The 19,337-nt window shown below is 46.1% G+C and overlaps 1 protein-coding gene across 1 annotated transcript in view; it reads right to left on the minus strand.

Annotated features, from left to right (window-relative positions):
• Positions 1–380: 380 nt before the first annotated feature.
• PARM1 (prostate androgen-regulated mucin-like protein 1) overlaps positions 381–19,337 on the minus strand; it is a 129,134-nt gene continuing 110,177 nt past the window's right edge. The window contains exons 3-4 of the mRNA XM_075544204.1: positions 15,732–15,810; positions 381–3,003 (exon numbers count right to left, since the gene is read on the minus strand). Of these exons, the coding sequence (XP_075400319.1) occupies positions 2,919–3,003; positions 15,732–15,810 (164 nt within the window). The 3' untranslated portion in view covers positions 381–2,918. The remainder of the gene's footprint in view (positions 3,004–15,731; positions 15,811–19,337) is intronic.

The following is a 19,337-nucleotide window of genomic DNA, read 5'->3' on the forward strand; positions in this document are numbered from 1 at the left end:
TGTGTGTGTGTGTGTGTGTGTGTGTGTTTAACAGGGTTTCAAACTGGTTTATTCTGGTTCAACTCTTTACTGAGGTGTTGCATTTCACCCCAGACATACTGAATCAGAATCTATGTTTTAACAAGACCCCTATGGGAATCTTACAGATATCAATACACGTGAAAATATATATTTGGATTCAGTATATCTGGGGTGGAAAGGCAAATTCGGAGCACAGGGCTGAACTAGAACAAACTGGTTCTATGCCAGTTTTATTTTAGGTAATATTTGCAGAATATGATTATAAAAAGGTTTTGGTCAACTCAAAAGCTGAGAAGAGGTTTAGCCAAATAAGATTCAAGCCACCGACACTTTGTTCTGGCATAATCACGTGCTGTGAGATTTGTTACGGGAGGCTGTCATCTAGCTGAACATATGTTCTCGAGACTGAAGCAGTGTGAAGTCAGGGAGAGCAATCGACTCTGGTTTATAATTGGTCAGAGCTCCCTGGGGAGGGCTGGTCCCTCTGATGCTGTGTCTGTGACTGAAGCCACATCCAGCTTCATGCCACGCCCAGGTGTCTCGTGGGTGTATTGTCAATGTATTTTTAGCTGAGGGAGATAAAATGTATGGAATGGCCTGTTTTGATTGGCTTGCCCTTCCCAAACTGAACGCCTGGTGAAGGAGGAGGGTCCAGAAAGAGGGACAATTATTCTGACTCATGACAGCCACAGGGTCAGTGTTTGTTTACTCTTGGTCATCTTTTTGGAGAAGAACCACTTTTGGGGGGGTTTTGTTTTGCTTTTTTGTAATTCAGCGATATTATAATTTCTGGAAGCTCACTCCTCATTACCCACTGCTGCTGTGAAATATTTCCCGGGGTCAGTGTGGCCTCCTCTTTTGGCACTGATTCCGTTGAGGAGTATACTCATTCCTCTAGCTGAGCACTGGAGGAAAGGCGGTGGAAAGGGGCCGGCGCCGTGCCCAGCGTCTCCGAGTGCGGAGAGGTTGGGACTGTGCTGGGTGGGGACTGTGTCAGGACCGTGCTGGACCGCAGTGAGGGACAGGAGGAGCCGAGGGCAAGCGAGTGGCAAGCAAGTCCCAATTTAAAAATGAAGGAAAAACAAACTCTGTTTCAAGTTCTCTGTGACACTGAAGGACGTATGGTACACTTTGAAAAGGAGTCCAAAGTATGTGTCCTGCTCCATGACATCAGAACACAAGATGCTGGCTGCTTACATCCTGATGACGGGAAGACAGGGTGGTAGGTGTGACATGATGTTTTCCAGTAGACACAGAGAGATTAAGCAGGCGATCATGCATGCCTGAGCAACCCACTCAACACTGTCAATATAAAAACAAACACAGCATTTCATTGCGCTAAATAAATAGGAGTCGTTATTAATCTGGGAGTGTATTGTTCAGTCACAATGAAACACAGTAAATCAGGGTTTTTCAACCTTGGTACTACTGACATTTGAAAACTCTTGGTTGTAATCGCTGTCCCATACATTGTAGGATGGTTAGCAGCGTCCCTAATCTCTACTCACTGGTAGCATTGCCAATTTTTTATATACATAACACCAACTGTTATCAAATGTCGCCTGTGGGCAAAATCACGTCCCGATTGGGACACTCAGCAATCAAGGCCTGTAAGGCTGAGCGGTTCCTTCTCAGCATTTGCTCTGTGGAAATTTGGACCGTCCAGGACCAGGCGGTGTTTGAATCTGCTGGACTTGGGTGAGGAGGAGTTGAGGGTACTAAGGACTTCCGTCACCCAAGGAGTTCATTTATCAAAAGGAGGAATGTGTAACTTAAAGGGCTGGGAGGAATACATGAATCCCCAAGGGGATTGGTTTTTTGTGGAAATGACAGTGACCAATGCCACTCCATCAGTGCCCTGAGGAACAACAAACCCACTCGGGTACAGCTATTAGCCGAGGGACAGGAAGGCAGTGAACCAGTTGCTTTGAGGATCTGAAGCAAAGATTCTGTGGGTTCCTTCGTCCCACTTCCTTAAGGAGACCTGCAATGCATGCTCCTCCCTTCTTACCCTTCCATCCTCGGCCATTCTCAGGCACCACCACCCCTGCCCACCCCCGTCTCTCTTTTCTATCCCCAAGCTCATCGCGTGGCATGGCATTGTCCTTCGGAGTCACAAGTGGGCCGTGAGCAAGTGGGGGGTTGGAGTTGCAGCTGAGGCTGAGTGGAGGCAGATCCTCAGCTTAGAGAGTGGCTGGAGGGGGCACAGGTGTGGGTGTGGGGGGCAGGCGTTTGCTGAGGTTTGACAGCAACTGCCCTTCTGCCCCTCAGCCTGCAGCCTCCCTCGGGACACCTTCTATTTTCATCTCTCAGTCATCAGGCAGTGAGGACGCCGGGGATCCAGCTTGTCCAGCTGCTCGGGCAGCCTGTCGGACACAACCCTCTCAACAGAGATGGAAAGGACTCCAAGAAAGCCCTGCTTTTCTCATGCGCAGACTCAAGTCCTCCTAGTCCTCATTGATATTTAATGTGATTTTCTACAGAAAAGTTTAAGAAACCACTACGAACAACAACAACAGCAACAACAACAACCCTCCCCTTCAATGAGCCCTACAATAAACCTAACCCAATTCCTCATCCTCGGTCCCTCTCAGAGTAGGTCCTGTCTTGACCGAAGCCCCTTGGGCCCTGATGGTGGGGCCTCCTGGCCCTTCCAGGCAGACCCATGTCAGAAGCAAGCCAGCCTCCATGGACTCACCTGGAAGCCATGGGTCTTTTTTAACAGAAGGGGGAACTGTGGCAGCCAGAGGGAAGGGAGGGAAACAAAACCAACCAGACCAACAAAACAGGGCTTAAGATTGTCTCTCAATGTGCATCAGGTACTCGTGATGAGTTCTACTGGAGAAGCACTTATAAATAAAGAAGAGCTCGTTCTCCTCGCAGGCCCAGGGTCTTTGTTAGGAGTCGTCATAGAGAGGGTTGTTGTAGTTCCCCCAGGATCCGTAGTCATGGTCATCCAAAAGCCGTCCATAGGAGGAGTGCCTGTCGGGGAGGGAGGAGAGGGTTGTGGTTATTTGGGAGAAGTTGCCCAGCAGACGTCAGGCCTGTGCAGCCGGAATTGAGGAGGAGGAAGGGCATCAATAAATCCTTTGGCAATGGAGAAGAGCCACCGGTTCCAGAGGCCCTGGTCTACCAATGCCCTGTGGTGCTGACAGATCCAGATGGGACCCACCTGGTGCCTTCTGTTGGGATCAGTCAGCCTTGGTTCTCTCCCCAGGCCCCAGTGCTGGAGGAGGACAAAGTCCCATCTCCAGGACTGCTCAATAAGCCAGAGAAGGATGTATCCCTGCGCCCCCTGCTGCCCTGGGTCCTGGGCTTTGTTGGTTTCCCTGCAATAACATGAAGCACTACAGCCGCTGCGCCTTCAGCGCCCCTCTTGCCACCTCCTGTGCTTTATGAGTCCTACCACAGGTGGGCAGTCCGTTTTCACTTCTTTGAAGAGTTTGATTGAATGCATTTGTTCCAGAATCATATCAGTGGACCATTCGGGGACCCGGTTGCACAATGAACATGATTTCGAGGAGAAATTGAAGCCAGATAATTATCCTGCCTCCATCTCTAAACCTCTGAAGGACCTCTCGGAAGTACCACTAAGAAAAGTCAACATGCGACGGCTCTCAGAGTCCTACAAGATTGACCACACGCAACAATCCTAAAAACCATGTGATCTGGCCCCGGTACTTCTCCTGTCTTGGGGTTTTTGCACGTACTGTTTCCTCTGCCTGGTATCCTCATGGCTCACTCGCTCATCTCCTTCCAGTTAATTCAAATGCCAACTTCCCAAGAAGCCCTTCCAAATCAGCCCCATCTGAATTTTCGCTGAGCGCTGCTTTAGTTTCCTCAGTACTCACCACCGTGCATCATACCAGAGGATATTTATTAGTTCTGATATTGTCTCTCTGCCCTAATTAGAACATGCCATATTGGACATTGCCCTTGGTTGGTTCTTCAACACCTAGAAGAAGAACTGGCCAGAGTCGGGGCTCAAGAAGATGTAGATCCAGTCCGTACACCAGGAGAGAGACTCGCTCACGCAAAGGCTCGCTCCAGCGGCAGGGTTGGGACAACACCAGAAATGGAGCAGCTGGTACTTCTGAGGTTCATGCTGGCATGTGAATTTTTACACCTTGTCACTGTAAATCATGTTTGCTCTCTAAAGTACAGAAAACATTCCTCACCTCTTTTTTTCCCCTCAGCTAGGTATGAAAATCACACCCACTGAAAAATAGAAATGGAGAGGCACAAAACACGCTCTGCGATGCTTGTATCTCATGTTCAACAGCCCACCGTCGCTCTTTGGAAGCTTATCTCTGCGTGCCAGGTACTGAAGGGAGGACTGCCCAGGAAGCAGCAGGCCCTGGCTTGCTTGCATCCACGCTTAGACTTCAGAAGTTTGCATTAGGTTCTGCAGGGTGACTGAGCCGACCCACTCTCTAAATCTAGAAGCGGGGGATGCCGTGGGGCATGCTCTGTGGTTCTCCTGATGGCTCATGTTCATCTCGATGGGCGAGAAGGAAAAGGGCTGCAAACACACGCTAGCCCAGTATTGACCTTTGGATCTACTATAGGAACAGGGGGAAAGCAAGCTGGTCTCCAGCCATGTAAGGAGAAGTAAACAAAGGTCATGAACCCTCCAGCCCACCACTCTCCCAAATTCAGAAGTTGCAATAGCAATGAAATATGTTACCAATATGGTTTAGAAATTGAAGATGTAGAATAAACAAGGAAATCTAGAAATTTCAAGACTTGGAGCTCATCCTAAGTTTCCACCTGACTTACAGTTGGAGGCTTGGCAAATGTTCCTTTACTGGCAGGCCACTGCCCATTTAACTTCTGACAACTTTTGTTTTTGGTATCGGTCATATAATTTTCTGACCATGAGGTGTCAGCTTGGTTATGAGATGTCTGTCCTGGAACATGTTCATTGAACCCGCTGCTGCTTCATGTGCAAAATGGGGAAACCTTTTATTTCGTAATTACATTCAGATTGCCAAGAGGGTTCAATGAGGTCATGCATATAAAAGGCTGAGCACATAGTAAATGTACAGTGACTCTTGGCTAATACTTCCTTTAAATTTTTTATTATAATGAAACTGACGCAAGCACAGGGTAAATCTGTAAACAATTTTTAAAAGGCAGTGTGTGCACAGTTGAGCCTCCCTCCCACCACAGACTCCGGAAACGATGCCCTGGGCACACTTAAGACTATGCGCTTAGAGTACTATTACTTGAAATGTTACAAATGATTATTATACACAGGGCTAAAAACTCCTCCGGTGGCCAGGTTGTCTCTGCCTGTGGTGATCTTAGGCAGAATCAAGTGATCGATGCTACATGGGAATTTGTTATTGTAAGAGGCATTACGATACACATGTTAGTAAAATACAAGAAAAGGCTGGTTTTCGGTTTCCCTTTTTCTTTGCAAGCCACGATCTGAAGGAACACTAAGTTGGGCAGCATGCGGAGAAGGGAGGATAAAGCATAGGAGCTACGAATGCTCCAGCACCAAGAATGCTCTTAACCCGTAGGGTTTGTTTCAATATACGAAGGAGTCCACACAAGATGAATTGGTGTCCTGGGATGTAAGTCAGGTTTGTATAAATCCTGCGCTATGTAGGAGAAGTAAGCAAAAATGTTTTGTTTGTTACTGGTGACGAGAAGTGATTAACGAATTAATGGCCATTTAAAACTCTTTCTCTGGGTCAGAACTTCTTAAATCACATTCTAGAATAAGTGAGAAGGTTTTCAGATAGACATTTGTAGGGGCTAAAAATGGAAAAGGTTTCATCAAATTTTGCTTCCTTGATTTTTTTTGGAAATGTGAAACAGCACTGCTGGGGGGACCTTTGGGGTTATCTGATCAATTACTTCGCTCCTGAGATTGAGAAGGCATCCAGGGAATGTAGAAGACTTTGACAATGCCACTTAGTCATGACGACTGCTGTTGTCAGCTGCCATCCAGTCCCTTCTGACTCATGGAGACCCATCTGCAGCAGAACAAAAGCCTGCCAGGTCCTGGGCCGTCCTCACAGTTACCATGTCTGAGCCCTTTGTTGCCACCACACGGTCCATTCATCTCATGGACGGTCTTTTTGTTAAGAGGTATGTATCTTAGATGTAAATCCACAACTCTCCCTCCATGATGCAACACTGCTTTATCTAAACGTCGGTCTTAATAGTGGGCTGAATGAATGACGTCACTGTCGGTCAAAACAAGTTTGTTCACTCAACTTCGTAATAAAGACGTGTACCATTCAATGGAGCTATAGTTTATTTTGAGGACAAGGGACTGCGCCTGATTCAAGCTGTGGTACTTTGTGAAAATTGGACATGATGTAAAGGAGACGGAAGTAAGAACGGATGCGTTTGAATGGTGGTGCTGGACAAGAATACGGAAAGCCCCCTGGCTACTAGGAGGACCAACAGATCTGTCTTGGAAGAAGGAGGGAAGAAGTATAGCTTAAGGGCAAGGAAAGCGAGGCTTCATCTTGCATACCTTCGACATTGGCAGGAGAGACCAGTCCCTAGAGAAGGACGTCATGCTCGGGAAAGTGGAGGGGCAGGGGGAAGAGGAAGACTCTCCAGGAGATGCATTGACAGTGACGGAAATCATGGCTCCGGCGCAGGCCAGGTTCCCTTCTGCTGCGCAGAAGGCGGCGCAGAGTTGGAACTGACCATTGGCACCCCACAACAACAACAACCTAACTTGTTTTTGCATGCTTTGGCTCCCTTGGATGGTAAGCTGCCACGGGAAGACTATGTTTTACCTTCTAACTGTAGAAACATCTGATATGTTGCTCTTGACATCATGGCTAGCTTATGAATATCTGGTACATCCTTATATTTGGTGGCATGTACGATGAATCTATAGGGCCTCTTGGTCAATACCAGCATGGATGAGAAAGACTCTGGCCACTCGTTGGGCAGTATCGCTGACACAATGAAAAAGGAGGCCAAGGGTCAAAGCCATCATTTGAACGTTGCAAGTAAGACAGGGAAAGGGAAGGATGGTTAACATTTTCCCACGCAATGACGTTGCTTTGAAGCATGTAGCACAGTGCTCAGAGTTCCAGCTAAGCAATTGCACTGGGCATGTGGTTGACCTTATCGTACTGGATTGTACAGTTCAAGCCAAGAGGAGACACGGGAGGTGCTTTATTCTGTCTTGCCTCCCTGCTCTATAGAAGTGACAGCTCCTACACGCACCACCTATGGGTGACACCTTGTTGCTACAAATGGTCAATGTCAGAGTGACATTTGGGGCTTGAGGCCTCCTCCACTGTTGCAAACTGAACCTGTTTTAAGAATATAGCAGTGCCAATACTTAGTGGAATGCTTAATTTTCATTGAGAATGACTGGTGTTTCATGTCTGTAAAGCAAACCTTATTTTAGAAGATGCCTCCTTTACAAGGGTCAACCCAAGTTCTCCGGTGAATCTCCAGATTTGCTTACCAGGACTCTCTCCAAAGTCAACTGCTGGATCGTCAAGCTAGTCTTGCTACCCCGTCATCAGTGCTTAGAGAGATGCCGAGGACCTGGCCTTCTGCTGCGAGAACACAGCTGACTTAGCAGCTCATTAGTCATTAGCAATTAAGCCTGAGGCCCTTATCATCCATTAGTAAAGCTCGTTTGGTACAGCTGTCACTGTCTCCTTTTTTCTCTTTGGTCTGCATTTTGACTTTCTTTCTCTCGTTGTCATTTCCTGACCTGAATCCTTTTAAATATTTACTGAAAACTTACCACCAAGTTGGCATCGGAGGGTATTCCCATGGCTTAAAAAAAAATCCCTTGTCTATAGATAGTTTACCTTCTAATTGGGGTACATGCACACACACACACACACACACAGAGGTTCTAGGGCAAGAACAAACAGCAATTGTGTCGGGTAGTTACTGAGCCATTGTTTTTCAAAACAGACTTCCTAGATTAGAATGATTTAGATTTACAGAGAAGGCATACGGATGATTCACACAGACCCTGTACCCAGCTTCTCCTAATGATGGCAACTTACATAACCATGGACATTTGTTAAAAATATAACATTAGCACTGAAGTCCAAATTTTAAAGCTAAGAAAACTGACCGTTAGAGGTGAGTTTATTTCCTCAACCGGTTTGCTGAGGAAATGTTACCCATACTTCTCTTTTCCTGTCCTGCCTTTTACACGAGGACGGTGGTTTGACCGTTGGCATCCTTTCATATTGCCCAATGAGTGACCGCATGTCAGACTTATTCAAACAGCCTATCAATTCAGTCTTTTTCTACCCAAAGCCCAATGACAGGAACATTTCCAAACAATTTATATTTAAAATCCTCTTTTCATAGTCTCAGTTTCTTTAAAAAATAAACCATCCAAACCCAGTTGCTACTGACTTGATTACAATGCATGGCGGCGCTGGCCGTGCCAAGGAGCCTGGTGCTCCAGGGGTTGGCATGGCTGCGACCTTTGGGGCAAATCACCGGACCGCCTGCTGAGGCTCATCTGAGTGGGTTTGAAGAGCCCATCATTTGGTTAGTAGTTGGGTGCATAACTGTGCCACCAGGGGCTTGTCTTTGAAAAACGGTTACTTTCAAACTTACTTTTAAAAGCCCCCTTTACTTTGAAGGGTTAAGTACAATTCTATGTGCATTTTGTTTGGAATCCTGGGCAGGTATGATGCTACTGGCAAGCGTGTATCACAGCAAAGGTCTGCGCATTGGAACATGTGTCTCTGTGGATCGAGTCCAGGGTCAGGTAACTAGTGAAGACCTGTGTGGTTTAGCAGATTCCTCTGACTGCTTCTTCCCTAAACCTAGTTCCTCCTGAATAATCAAAGACTGCTGACTCTCCCCAGATTTCCTTTCCCAGAAATATTCATTCATCCTCCAGATGCTTATAAAGCACCTACTATATGTCAGATATTTCTAGAGGCTCTAGATCAGGCGTCCTCAAACTACGGCCCGTGGGCCACGTGCGGCCGGCCGAGGACATTTATCCGGCCTGCCGGGTGTTTTTGCCCCATTTGTTTTCTTACTTCAAAATAAGATATGTGCAGTGTGCATAGGAATTTGTTCATAGTTTTTGTTTGAAAACTGTAGTCTGACGGCCCTGAACTGGCCCCCTGTTTTAAAAGTTTGAGGACCCCTGCTCTAGATCCTTCTAGTGGAGGAGGGCACCGGCCAGGAACACAATGATCACATCCAGGGAAGTGACAGTACAATGCATTATGTGCAGCAGCAACCCACCGTGGAAAGGGGGCTCTCCAGGGCATGTCTCTTTTAGCTAGGCCACTTGGAATGGGTTGGATAAAAACACAGGTGATCCAAACATTCCCAGTAGAAGGGTCAACACAAAGTCACAGCAGGGAACTACATCTAGAAAACTCCAGAGCAAGGTGTCGGTTTGAGTGTAAGAGAGAGTAGTGTCACTCCAAGTGTGGTCCTCGGATCTGCAGCACAGGCATCCCTGATCCCCTGGGAGTTGGTCAGAGCTGCAGATGCATAGCTCTCAGCCCAATCTACTGAGTCAGACTCTCTGGTGATAAGACCCGGAAGTTAAAATTGTGCTTTCCTAAGCGCTCTTGCTGGTCCTGATGTGCAGTTAAGTTTGAGAGTCACGGGGGGCAGAGCATCTGACTAGGCTTTCAGCAAGACCTGCAGAACTCCAAAGACTGTCCTTAAAAAGTTGACCCATGGGTAACACATTGTGGAAGAGCTTGGTTTTTCGAATTGGCTCAGCCGATACTTTAAAACGAATATCAGCCAGAAGGAATCCAGTTGAATAAAATGTAACCACAGAGACACAAAGCAAAGCAGGTGACTTGTGACAAGATGCCTGCAGAGCCGGGCCAGTTGCGTCTACAAAGGGAGATTGCCTTTCTTTTGGAGACGAGAATGGCATCCGTGGTCTGTCTGGGGGACCAGCACACCTAATTATCGCAGCATCGACACGGCTGCTGAGAGCCGAGACGGTCTCCTCTCAGGGAGATGACTTGTGACCGGTCTGTTTTGAGCCAGCTTGAAACACAACTGGCATGTCACCTCCTTCTTCAACTGCCACAAATTACACACACCCTCAGACCCTCTTCAAGAGGCAGCAGGGCCTTAGCTTCCTTTTAACGTTGCAAACAAGCCCTCTAGTGAAGCTTTCTCAGAGATTTCTGCCTATGAGCATGCAGCATAGAAGCAGCTTCACAGGCCGTCATGAATAGCATGAGGGAAACCATCACATCCAGACCCATCTTCTCAGCCTTCCTCCCCTATCCTCGAAGTCTCGGATGCTTACTGAAAAGGACTAGGAAGGACAGAGATAAGAAGGCCTATTGCTGATTGCTACCACTTTACTGATCCTCTTTGGGCGAAGTTACCTCCCATCCATGACCGGTTACCTTGTGGTGGTTCATGCTGTGCCATTAGGAATTCAAATACCAGCAGGGCCACCCATGGCAGACAGGGATTAGCACATCTTCTAAAATAAGACAGCTAGAAAAGCAGGCCTGGCTATGTATTTCTGAAAGGTAACCATTGAAAACCCCATGGATCTGGATACAGCATGGGTTTGCCATCATTCTCAAGAAGGATCACTGGATAGAGGAGAACAGCATGCTTGGTAGAAGGCAAGAGGGGTGGATTGGAACAAGAGCTGCAGCGATGGATTCAAACAGGCTAACAATTCGAGGACGAGGCAAGGCTGGGCCAAATGTCATTCTGTTGTGCATAAGTTCACATGAGTCGATGTGGGTGCAGTAGCTGCCCTCTTCTCCGGGTATAAAGGCTCAGCACTCTAGTAAGCACCTTCCTATCAGTTAGCTCTTCCTTCACCTTCACCTCCTGCCGAGCAGAGAAGGCTGACATATGTCCTATACAGTTGGCTCTTGAGCAACATGAGTTTAACGGTGGGGACCGAGTTCTGTGTGGACTGATTTTTCTCCTGCTGCTATTTTATGGAGCTGAAGTATTTCAAATAGCCACTTAAAACACCAAGTGATGTTATTCATCTCCACATGAGCAGTTCCGCTCCCCAGTCACTGAAGCTGATTAATACAGCAGGGAGTTTTTAGCAGATACTTACATAAGGTCACCAGAGTAAGAGCCAGGAGGGGGGAGGGAGGGAGAGCCACATATGAATGAGCCTGCACAGTTCAAACCTGTGTACTTTCATTGAAGCAATGCTGTGCCTTAAGTATGATTGTGATGCAGCCCAGAGTGGGTTAAGAACGCTTCCTAGAGCGCATGCTCCTAACCATCACGTCATAGTGTCTCCCCGGGGGCTCTGCAGTCATTATTTAATTTCATATTCAAAACAAACTTGAATCAAAAACCACTATTATCTCCACTATGCAGATGAAAACTTGAAGACCAAGGCCTACCGACAATTGGTAGTAGGGCTGGTAGTAAACCTGTCTTTGAAGCCCCTAATCCTTCCCTCGCACCATATAGCTGCTGGCTAACAGGGGGTTCCATCACAGAGTAGGGCCCTGGTTGGCTCAGTCGTTCATTTGTGTGAACTGATCCATTTAAAACAAAACAAACAAAAAAAAACAGTTCTATGAGCTGGTGTCACTGTGTGACAAAATGAGGTCAGAGGCCCCTGGAGGATCTGAATGTACAGATGATAAGGGTTTACCATGTCTTTGGAACAATGTGGATTTGGGATGAGAGGGGGAAGCTACTTCTCACCAGGCAGAGCATGCACAGTGCCTTTTGGTTGTGAAGCTGCCCTTTCTGGAAGGTTCTAACCTTGCATTTGAAAGCATGTTGGCTGGAATGAGAGAGGTACAGCTTGTGTTTGCAGGCCAGAAGCGAATGGTTTCCTCCTGGGCTGTGATTTCAGATGCTTGTTGTTCCAGCCAAGTGAGCTGCAAGACCACAGGGGACAGATACCCCTTGCCATGCTATTCTTCTCAGAAATCTGGGCCGAGAGAAGCTGAAAAACTTCCAGCCAATACGAAGTTTAGCCTTATGTACTACACACACACACACACACACACACACACACACACACACACGCGTGCGCGCGCGCCAAAATTTCCAAGAATCTGGCAATTGAAAGAGTTTTATCCCAGCCTTAAGATTCATAAGAAAGACCAATTACATTCTGTATGTTAACATTTTGGCCAAAAGACTTCATAGAGGACCACAGGGAGATTTTCTTTAGGGGCTTTGTAAGAAGGAATCTGGCCATTTTGTCCGTGTGTGTGCGCACGCGTGCATCGCTGGGTCAATTGGCCAGGCTGCAGTTTTTATGGGAGCAGATGGTCAGGTCTTTCTTTTGACCATCACTAGGGGGTTCAAATGACCACTCTGTCAGTTATGAGCCAAGTGCTCAACAACTGGGCCCCCAGGGCTCTGTACACACACACACACACACAGGTAGATTAATAGGAACATTCACAGATCAAATGTAGACCGTTCTACCTTGAGGTTGGCAAGTTTACATGGGAAGGAAAGCAATGAGTAGTTCAATGTGGTCATTCACTGAATTTGTCTGGAGTTGAGAAAGCTCAATGGAATCTACTTTTGGGAAATTTTTGTAAGTACCATTTTAAATAATCAACACTCATTAATGCTAATTTTACTGATCTACTAATAAAATTGTCCCAACACAGTAAGTGCTGTGCGGGCAGGCCTGTGTCTTATCACTAAGGTGGCCACAGTGCTTTGCAGAATGGCTGATTCATGGCTGATGCCCAATGACTACCTAGCAAGCAAGCAACTTATGAGGGCCCCTTCCAGTGGACCACCTTGGTGAGAGTGACCCTGTTGCCAGCACTGTATACTTGGGAAGCAGTATCCCTAAATCTATCCACCTGTCGCAGGTGAGGAGCCCTAGTGACACAGTGGATTAGTGTACGGCTGCTAGTGAAAACGTTCCTGGTTCACGCCCTCTAGCCACTTCACACGAAGGGGAGGCATTTGTTTTTGTAAAGATTCACACTCTTGGATTCTCTGAGAGGCAGCCTCTTGTATAAGGTCTAGATGGGTTGGAATCAACTGGAGAGAAGCCGGGTTATATTACAGGCGAGGACAATGAGGATTTGTGAGCTAAATAACATGCCCTGGTCTCACTGCTAGAAGCAGTAGAGCTGGGATTTGAACTGCTGGCACCTTGTTTCCAGAATCTGCCAATTGTCAGAGGTTGGTTTGAGATGGCAAGCCTGAATTCTTGCCTAGAGATAAATAAAAGGAAGAATTCTTTACGTCACGTGCAGTTTTTAAAATGGCAAGCGTGCTAAGATAGAACTGTTTCTATTCAACCTAACAGTCCACGAGAGGTCTTATTTTAGTGGCATTACCCTTTAGAGACTTATCTTCCCTGGTGATTCTGAAATTACTGCAAAGTATACCAGGAAGTTCTTTTTTAGGGGCCTTGAGAACTCAATTCTCAATGGAAAGTTTGCTACAAAATAGGGATAAGGTTCCAGGTTGGTTCATAAAAGCAAATTCAGTTTGTCATTAAAATAGCATTAAATTAGCAAGCAAACTAGTTAATAAACTAGTAATTAAATAAGATAGAAAAGAGTATCATTTAGTAACATCCCATTTATAAAATTAAGTTTAGTGTTCAAAGAAAGTACAGACCAAACACAGAAATATTTTTGTAAACTCTGAAGGAAACTTCTGGAGGCTTTTAAAAATACTTTTGAATACAAGTAACACTGGCCCTTTAATTTCATTTTCCCCTCAAACCTGGCTTGCATGCTGTGTGTTCCTTAGATAGAGGTGGTATTATAGAAACGACACCATCAGTAGATTGATTTGGTGCACAGTTAGGACAAATGGGGAAGAGACATAAAGGGAAGGAGGAGGAGAGAGCTTCCCAGTGGGCATTGGACTGGCTTGGGGTGATGAGGAGGGATGAGAGAGGGCACTGGGAGAGGGCCGCAAGGTGGATATGTGCATATAGATGAGAAATTATACACGTGAAGTCCAAGGACAAGGTGTGTTCACATCTCTTGAGGAGGCAATGCAGTTTGGGAAAGAGAAGTCAGAGGGGTGTGTGTGATGGATTTGTAAGCTATGTTGTTCCCTTATTCGATGCATCTCTGGACTCAGTACTGTGCAAAGCGCCGGAGAAACAAAACTTACAGATACATTCTGGGTCCTCATGAAGCGTATGTTGTAGTGGAGTAAACAGATAATAAACAAATAATCAAATAAAGTCATAGACGTTGATAACTGCAGTTGCTGTTAGTGGCCGTGGAGTCATCCACTGACTCATGGTGGCAGTGGCACCAGGCACAGCAGAATCAAATCATTGTGATCTCTAGGGTTTTCCTTGGCTAATTTTAGTGAATTTCCCAACCTCTGATCCCAGTGTGTCAGAGCATGTTCAGCTTCACAGCAAATGCAAGCTATCACTGAAGCACCAGTGTTAGAATAGAAATTGGATAGAAATTAGGAAAGCACTAGAGTGCCCATCTGGGTGCCCATCTGAAAGGGAAGGCTCCTTGGGAGAAAGCTATTCAACCAACACATACAGGATGTGGCAGCACTAGAAGAAAACCTTTCAGGTACAGAGGTCAGCAAGAGCCACGGGCAAGCAGAGGGAAAGACCAAGAATTTGGCAGGAGTCCAGTGCTATTCAGAGGGAGTGAGGGTACACGGAGTAAGAAGTGGGTAGGGGGGAGTCCATAGGTGGTCCCGAGGGCCAAGCAGAGAAGGTAGAATTTGATTCTAAGAGCAGTGCAAAGTCCCTTTCAGTGAAGGGAGTGACATGGTCTGAGAAACTTACACAGTGACCACCTGGTTGCTGGGAGAGCAGGTGTGGGAGAGGGAGGAGCTCGCTGCTCTGATTACGGACAAGATGTGTGCACATCTCTTAGGTGTGGCACATGGCATCATGGTGGCATGTGGACCTTCTCTCCCCTGCTGCCCTTATAGTTTCCCAACAAGACTGGACTCGCTCTGTGGCCTGTTAGAGCCATAGGAAACCTACAGAAACTCGGAGGTGTTTGCAGTGCAGTTTTGAGACTTTCGGGTCTTACAGAGAGATACAAAGCCAAAGTGGCAGACAATATTGCAACTATCTATTGTGTTAAAGAGAGCAAAGGCTCTGCTAAAATCTCTGCTCAGCCACACCTCACAAAGACACACGAAAATAAAAACAAGAATGAAATGTTAAAATCAAAATGAAAAAAGGTGTGGTCTCAAAAAATAATTTTAAAATAAAATACAATAGACAGCAGTTACATGGAAAATGCCAGCCTCTCCTTATACTTTCCTCATATCCTTGAAATGATCTTTTATGTCCTAGAGATTCCAAGCCCAGTTTGACTTCCTTCCCTTTTTTAGCCACTGAGAACAGTATTTAAGTCAGAGGGCATTTCCTCAATTTTGCTTTCGAGCCAATGAAAACCTCATTGCATACTGGGTACAAATCCACAGATCCGAACTCAAGTGGAGATCAGTATTTAGGAAGCATGGATCCAATCCCTATCCTGACTTCACAGATGGGAAGAATTGAAGGTCTGGGGCCTCCTCCACATGGTGAGGTAAGCTGAGGGCAGAATGCCCAGTCAGGACTCAGTCTGTTGACTCCAGGTTAATTTCTATTTTTCCCATTACATCACCTTGTTGAATATTTTAGTTCATTTCTTGTACTCTGCCAGGTTCAGATACTATAGAGCTTCTATTGCTGTCTAGTGGGAAATGTGTTGGACATATTCATTTCCCCTACAACCTAGAATCCTATCTTCATGCAGAAAAAAGTCTGGGGGGGAGGGTCTTACCTGATCTTCAGATACGCGGCAACCCCAAACACCAACAGCACCACGGCGATGACGGTCACCGTAATGGCGGCAATGCTGCCTGTGGGGAGGACAGAGTGGAAAAGGAGATGAAGGGGCAGCTCCACAACTCTCGGGGAGCACGCATCACCATCGCCTCGGCCCCACCCAATCTTCCCTTGGACAGAGGAAATGCTTATTCACCTCAGATCATTCTGCAGACAGTCAGAGCGGGAATGGAATCCAGGATCTTAATGTGATCATTAAAGATGCTTTTAGTGCCAGGGGAGGTTTGGTAAAGAGCGAATCTTTATGATGATTATGTTTTTGACGGACATGGAATACAGAGATCAGCCCATTGTGCTCTTTGATGATCTCTCCACGAGAGAGCAGTCTGCTGCTGTTGTCTGCAGAGGTCGGGGATTGAAAACCTCTTGATGGTTCATTTCCCTTCGCTTATATTTTGACCACTTGTGAACTATTGGGAGATAGGATGTTTTATCGAAGAGTCACTACAAGTTAATAGTGTTGATTATTTTAATAAATTAGGAAGCATTCAGCCAAATCACTAGCACCCACTTTAAAAGGCACTTTGGTAGCAGGGGTGCACCAGTTTTAATGATGAGGCCATCCAATCAGAGCCTTTAAGACACCTCTCTTTGGGAAACATGCCTACTTTTCATCCTTGAAAGGTGAGTTCCATTTTTAGAAAATGAAGTCAAGTTTGGCATATTACATAAGGTCAAGGCTGGGAGATATCCAGGTCCCATTGGAAAAGACATCCATCTTTTCTTGTGTAATTTGAAAGCTAGTATCAAAGGTAACTATTCTTAAAACAAAACAAAACAAAAAAAACCCCCACAACGTTTTCATGAGCATTGGGTGAAGGTTTACAGATCAAATCAATTTTCCATTCAACAATTCATACGCCGTTTATTACATGTCACTTATTGCATGCCACTTTCTACTTTTCCCTTGTGTTTCCATTCTTCCATCCTATCCCTTCCCACCTTCTGAACTTTGTACGATGCCCTTTTGGCCTCAAATGGTTGACTTTTCTAAGAGTTCTAGTGCTACTGTTTACCTTATGGGCTTGTCTTTGGTTTTGATGAAAATTGACCTAGAGGCGTGAGTTCAGTTCCAGGCCTTTAAAGGTCAAGTTAAAAAAAAAATAGCGAAGGAAAGGAAAAAGCATACAAAAATCTTGAAGCACAAGGAATTAGTGAGAATAACCAGAATGTCTCCCAGTAACACTACTTTGAAGCATGACACTCTTTTTGGGGTGAACGTTGGTCTATTAATGCACATGCATCCGTTTAATTTTCACCCTAGAAATGCACAGATGCAATCGGGCTCGTACACCTAATAGTTAAAGTGACTTATTGGCATGAGAGCGGAGGTAATTGTTGTTAGGTACCGTCAAGCTGGCTTCTACTGCTAGTGACTCTGCACAACACCATGGAATACTCTCCTGTGTCTTTCTCCTGAGTGCCATGTTGGAGCCCACTGTTACAGCCACAGTGCTGCGCCTGCTCTCTGAGAGTCCATCTCGTCTCTGCTGACCAGCCACTTCACCCAATGCGATGGCCTTTCCCAGCACTGGCCTCTCCTGAGAGCAGCCCCAAGTAAGTCAGAGAACGTTCTGCCATGCTTGTCTCTAAGGAGGATCCTGGCTATTTTTTCTACCACATACTTGTTCATTCTTCTGACAGCAGTCTTCAGTACATACAACTGCCTTTGACAATATCATAATTCAATTGCATCGATTCTCCTTTGATCTTGGTTATTAATGAGCCTCCTTTACTTGTTCAGGCCAGCGGGGATGTATTTGGTACTTGGACAAAGGACTGGCGCTCTTCTTAAACACTGGGAAAACCATGAGGGATTTCGAATCTGAATTCGTCATGGTTTCTGCCATGACTAGCTGGGTGACTTAACACTGTGGACTCTTTTACACGCAAATACAAAACCAGAAGAATAAGAGTTGTTTCAGTCATCTCGCCCATCACCCTTCTATCAGTTTATCATAATGTAGATGCTTGTAGGTTGGTGCAGAACTAGAAGCTATGCCACTATGCCAGCAAGGCCACACATGGTGGACAGGTTTAGTAGAGCTGCCAGACTATGACAGACTAGAAAGAAGGGCCTGGCAATCTAATTCTGAGAACGGGTCATTGAAAGCCCAGTGGATCACAGCAGAAGAGAGGGGTGTTAGATGAGTCCGCTATGTTGGGAAATTCACCCACACCAAACCAATTGCCAGCCAGTCAATTCTGACTCACCGTGAGCCTATGTATGGTTTCTGAGGCTGCAAATCTTTATGGAAGCAAATGGCCTCAGCTTTTTCCTGATGAGTGGCTGGTAAATCAGAAGTGCCAAATTTGCATTGTGCAGTCTACTACTTACCCAATAATTTCACTAGGCTCCCAGGTCCAAAGTCAAAACCAAACTCACTGCCACCGAATCAATGCTGACTCCTAGCCACCCTATAGGACCAGAGCTATTCCTGTGGGTTTCTGAGACTAATATTCTACAGAGGTAGAAAGCCTCGTTTTCCTCCCTTGAGTATCTTGCTTATTTCAAACTGTTGACTGTCATGTAGCAGGCCACGGTTTAACCCACTACGTCGCATGGGGGATCCTGAGGCTCTCAGGTAGGACACTTAAAACACATAGCAGTTACACAAAGGGACTTCAGGTATTATAATGTTTGCGGAGATGGTTCTGAATAGGCCAATGCTTGATTCTGTTGTTCATTAGGATGCCAGGAAGCAACTAAGACCACACCGCATCTAGCTCACATGATTTTAGGAGGACTTAGTGAGCCACCCGTCCCATGCAGAAGGCTACATTGTTATCTGCGGGCGAGAGTCTGGACCAGGGCCCAGCTTCCATGGACTAGTTCTCAAAGGTGATGGAACCTCCCCACATTCTGAGAGAATTATCATTTACAGATGACTTTGCATTCTCTCCTTTTATTTTTCTCCCCGCCTGTGTGAATAGCTTTTATTAAATATTCTCCCCACTGATTTTCCCTTGAAGGAATTAGAATAGAGCGCAAAAAAAAGGTGAATCTTCTGCACTCTTTAGTTATGCCCCTGATCGTCTGGGACAAAGAAGGGGGCCTCAGCGACCCGTGCTCCAGGTTTTGTAATTCCTAAGTGGGAACCAAGTGAGATCACGGCTACATGTAAACTGAGACTGGGACTTGATGGGTCTACACAAACCTGCCACCATTTCAGAGCTTCTGCCCTTTAGAAGGAGCCTTGGCAGTGACAGGGGTGTAATGGGCTGCTCTCTCACATTGGGCTGCTCTCCATAAAGTCAGCAGTTTGAAACCAACACCCACTCTGGAAAAGAAAGACCAAGTTTTCTACTCCTGGAAAGAGTCACGGTGCTGGAAACTGGTAAGGGCTGCTCTCCCCTGTCCTGTAGGCTCAGCTATGAGATGGATTGACTCAATGGCAGTGAGACACTTCTGGACACTCACACATTCCTTGCGTTGCTGTTGGAATTCTTCCGAGTTTGATTACTATGATCAGAATTCCAGAACACTTCATTGTGCTCACAAGGAACCTGCACATGGAGCAAGAGGCCATCGTCGGAACTG

The sequence above is a fragment of the Tenrec ecaudatus genome, chromosome 3 (genome assembly GCF_050624435.1).
Source record: "Tenrec ecaudatus isolate mTenEca1 chromosome 3, mTenEca1.hap1, whole genome shotgun sequence".
Classification (NCBI taxonomy): domain Eukaryota; kingdom Metazoa; phylum Chordata; class Mammalia; order Afrosoricida; family Tenrecidae; genus Tenrec; species Tenrec ecaudatus.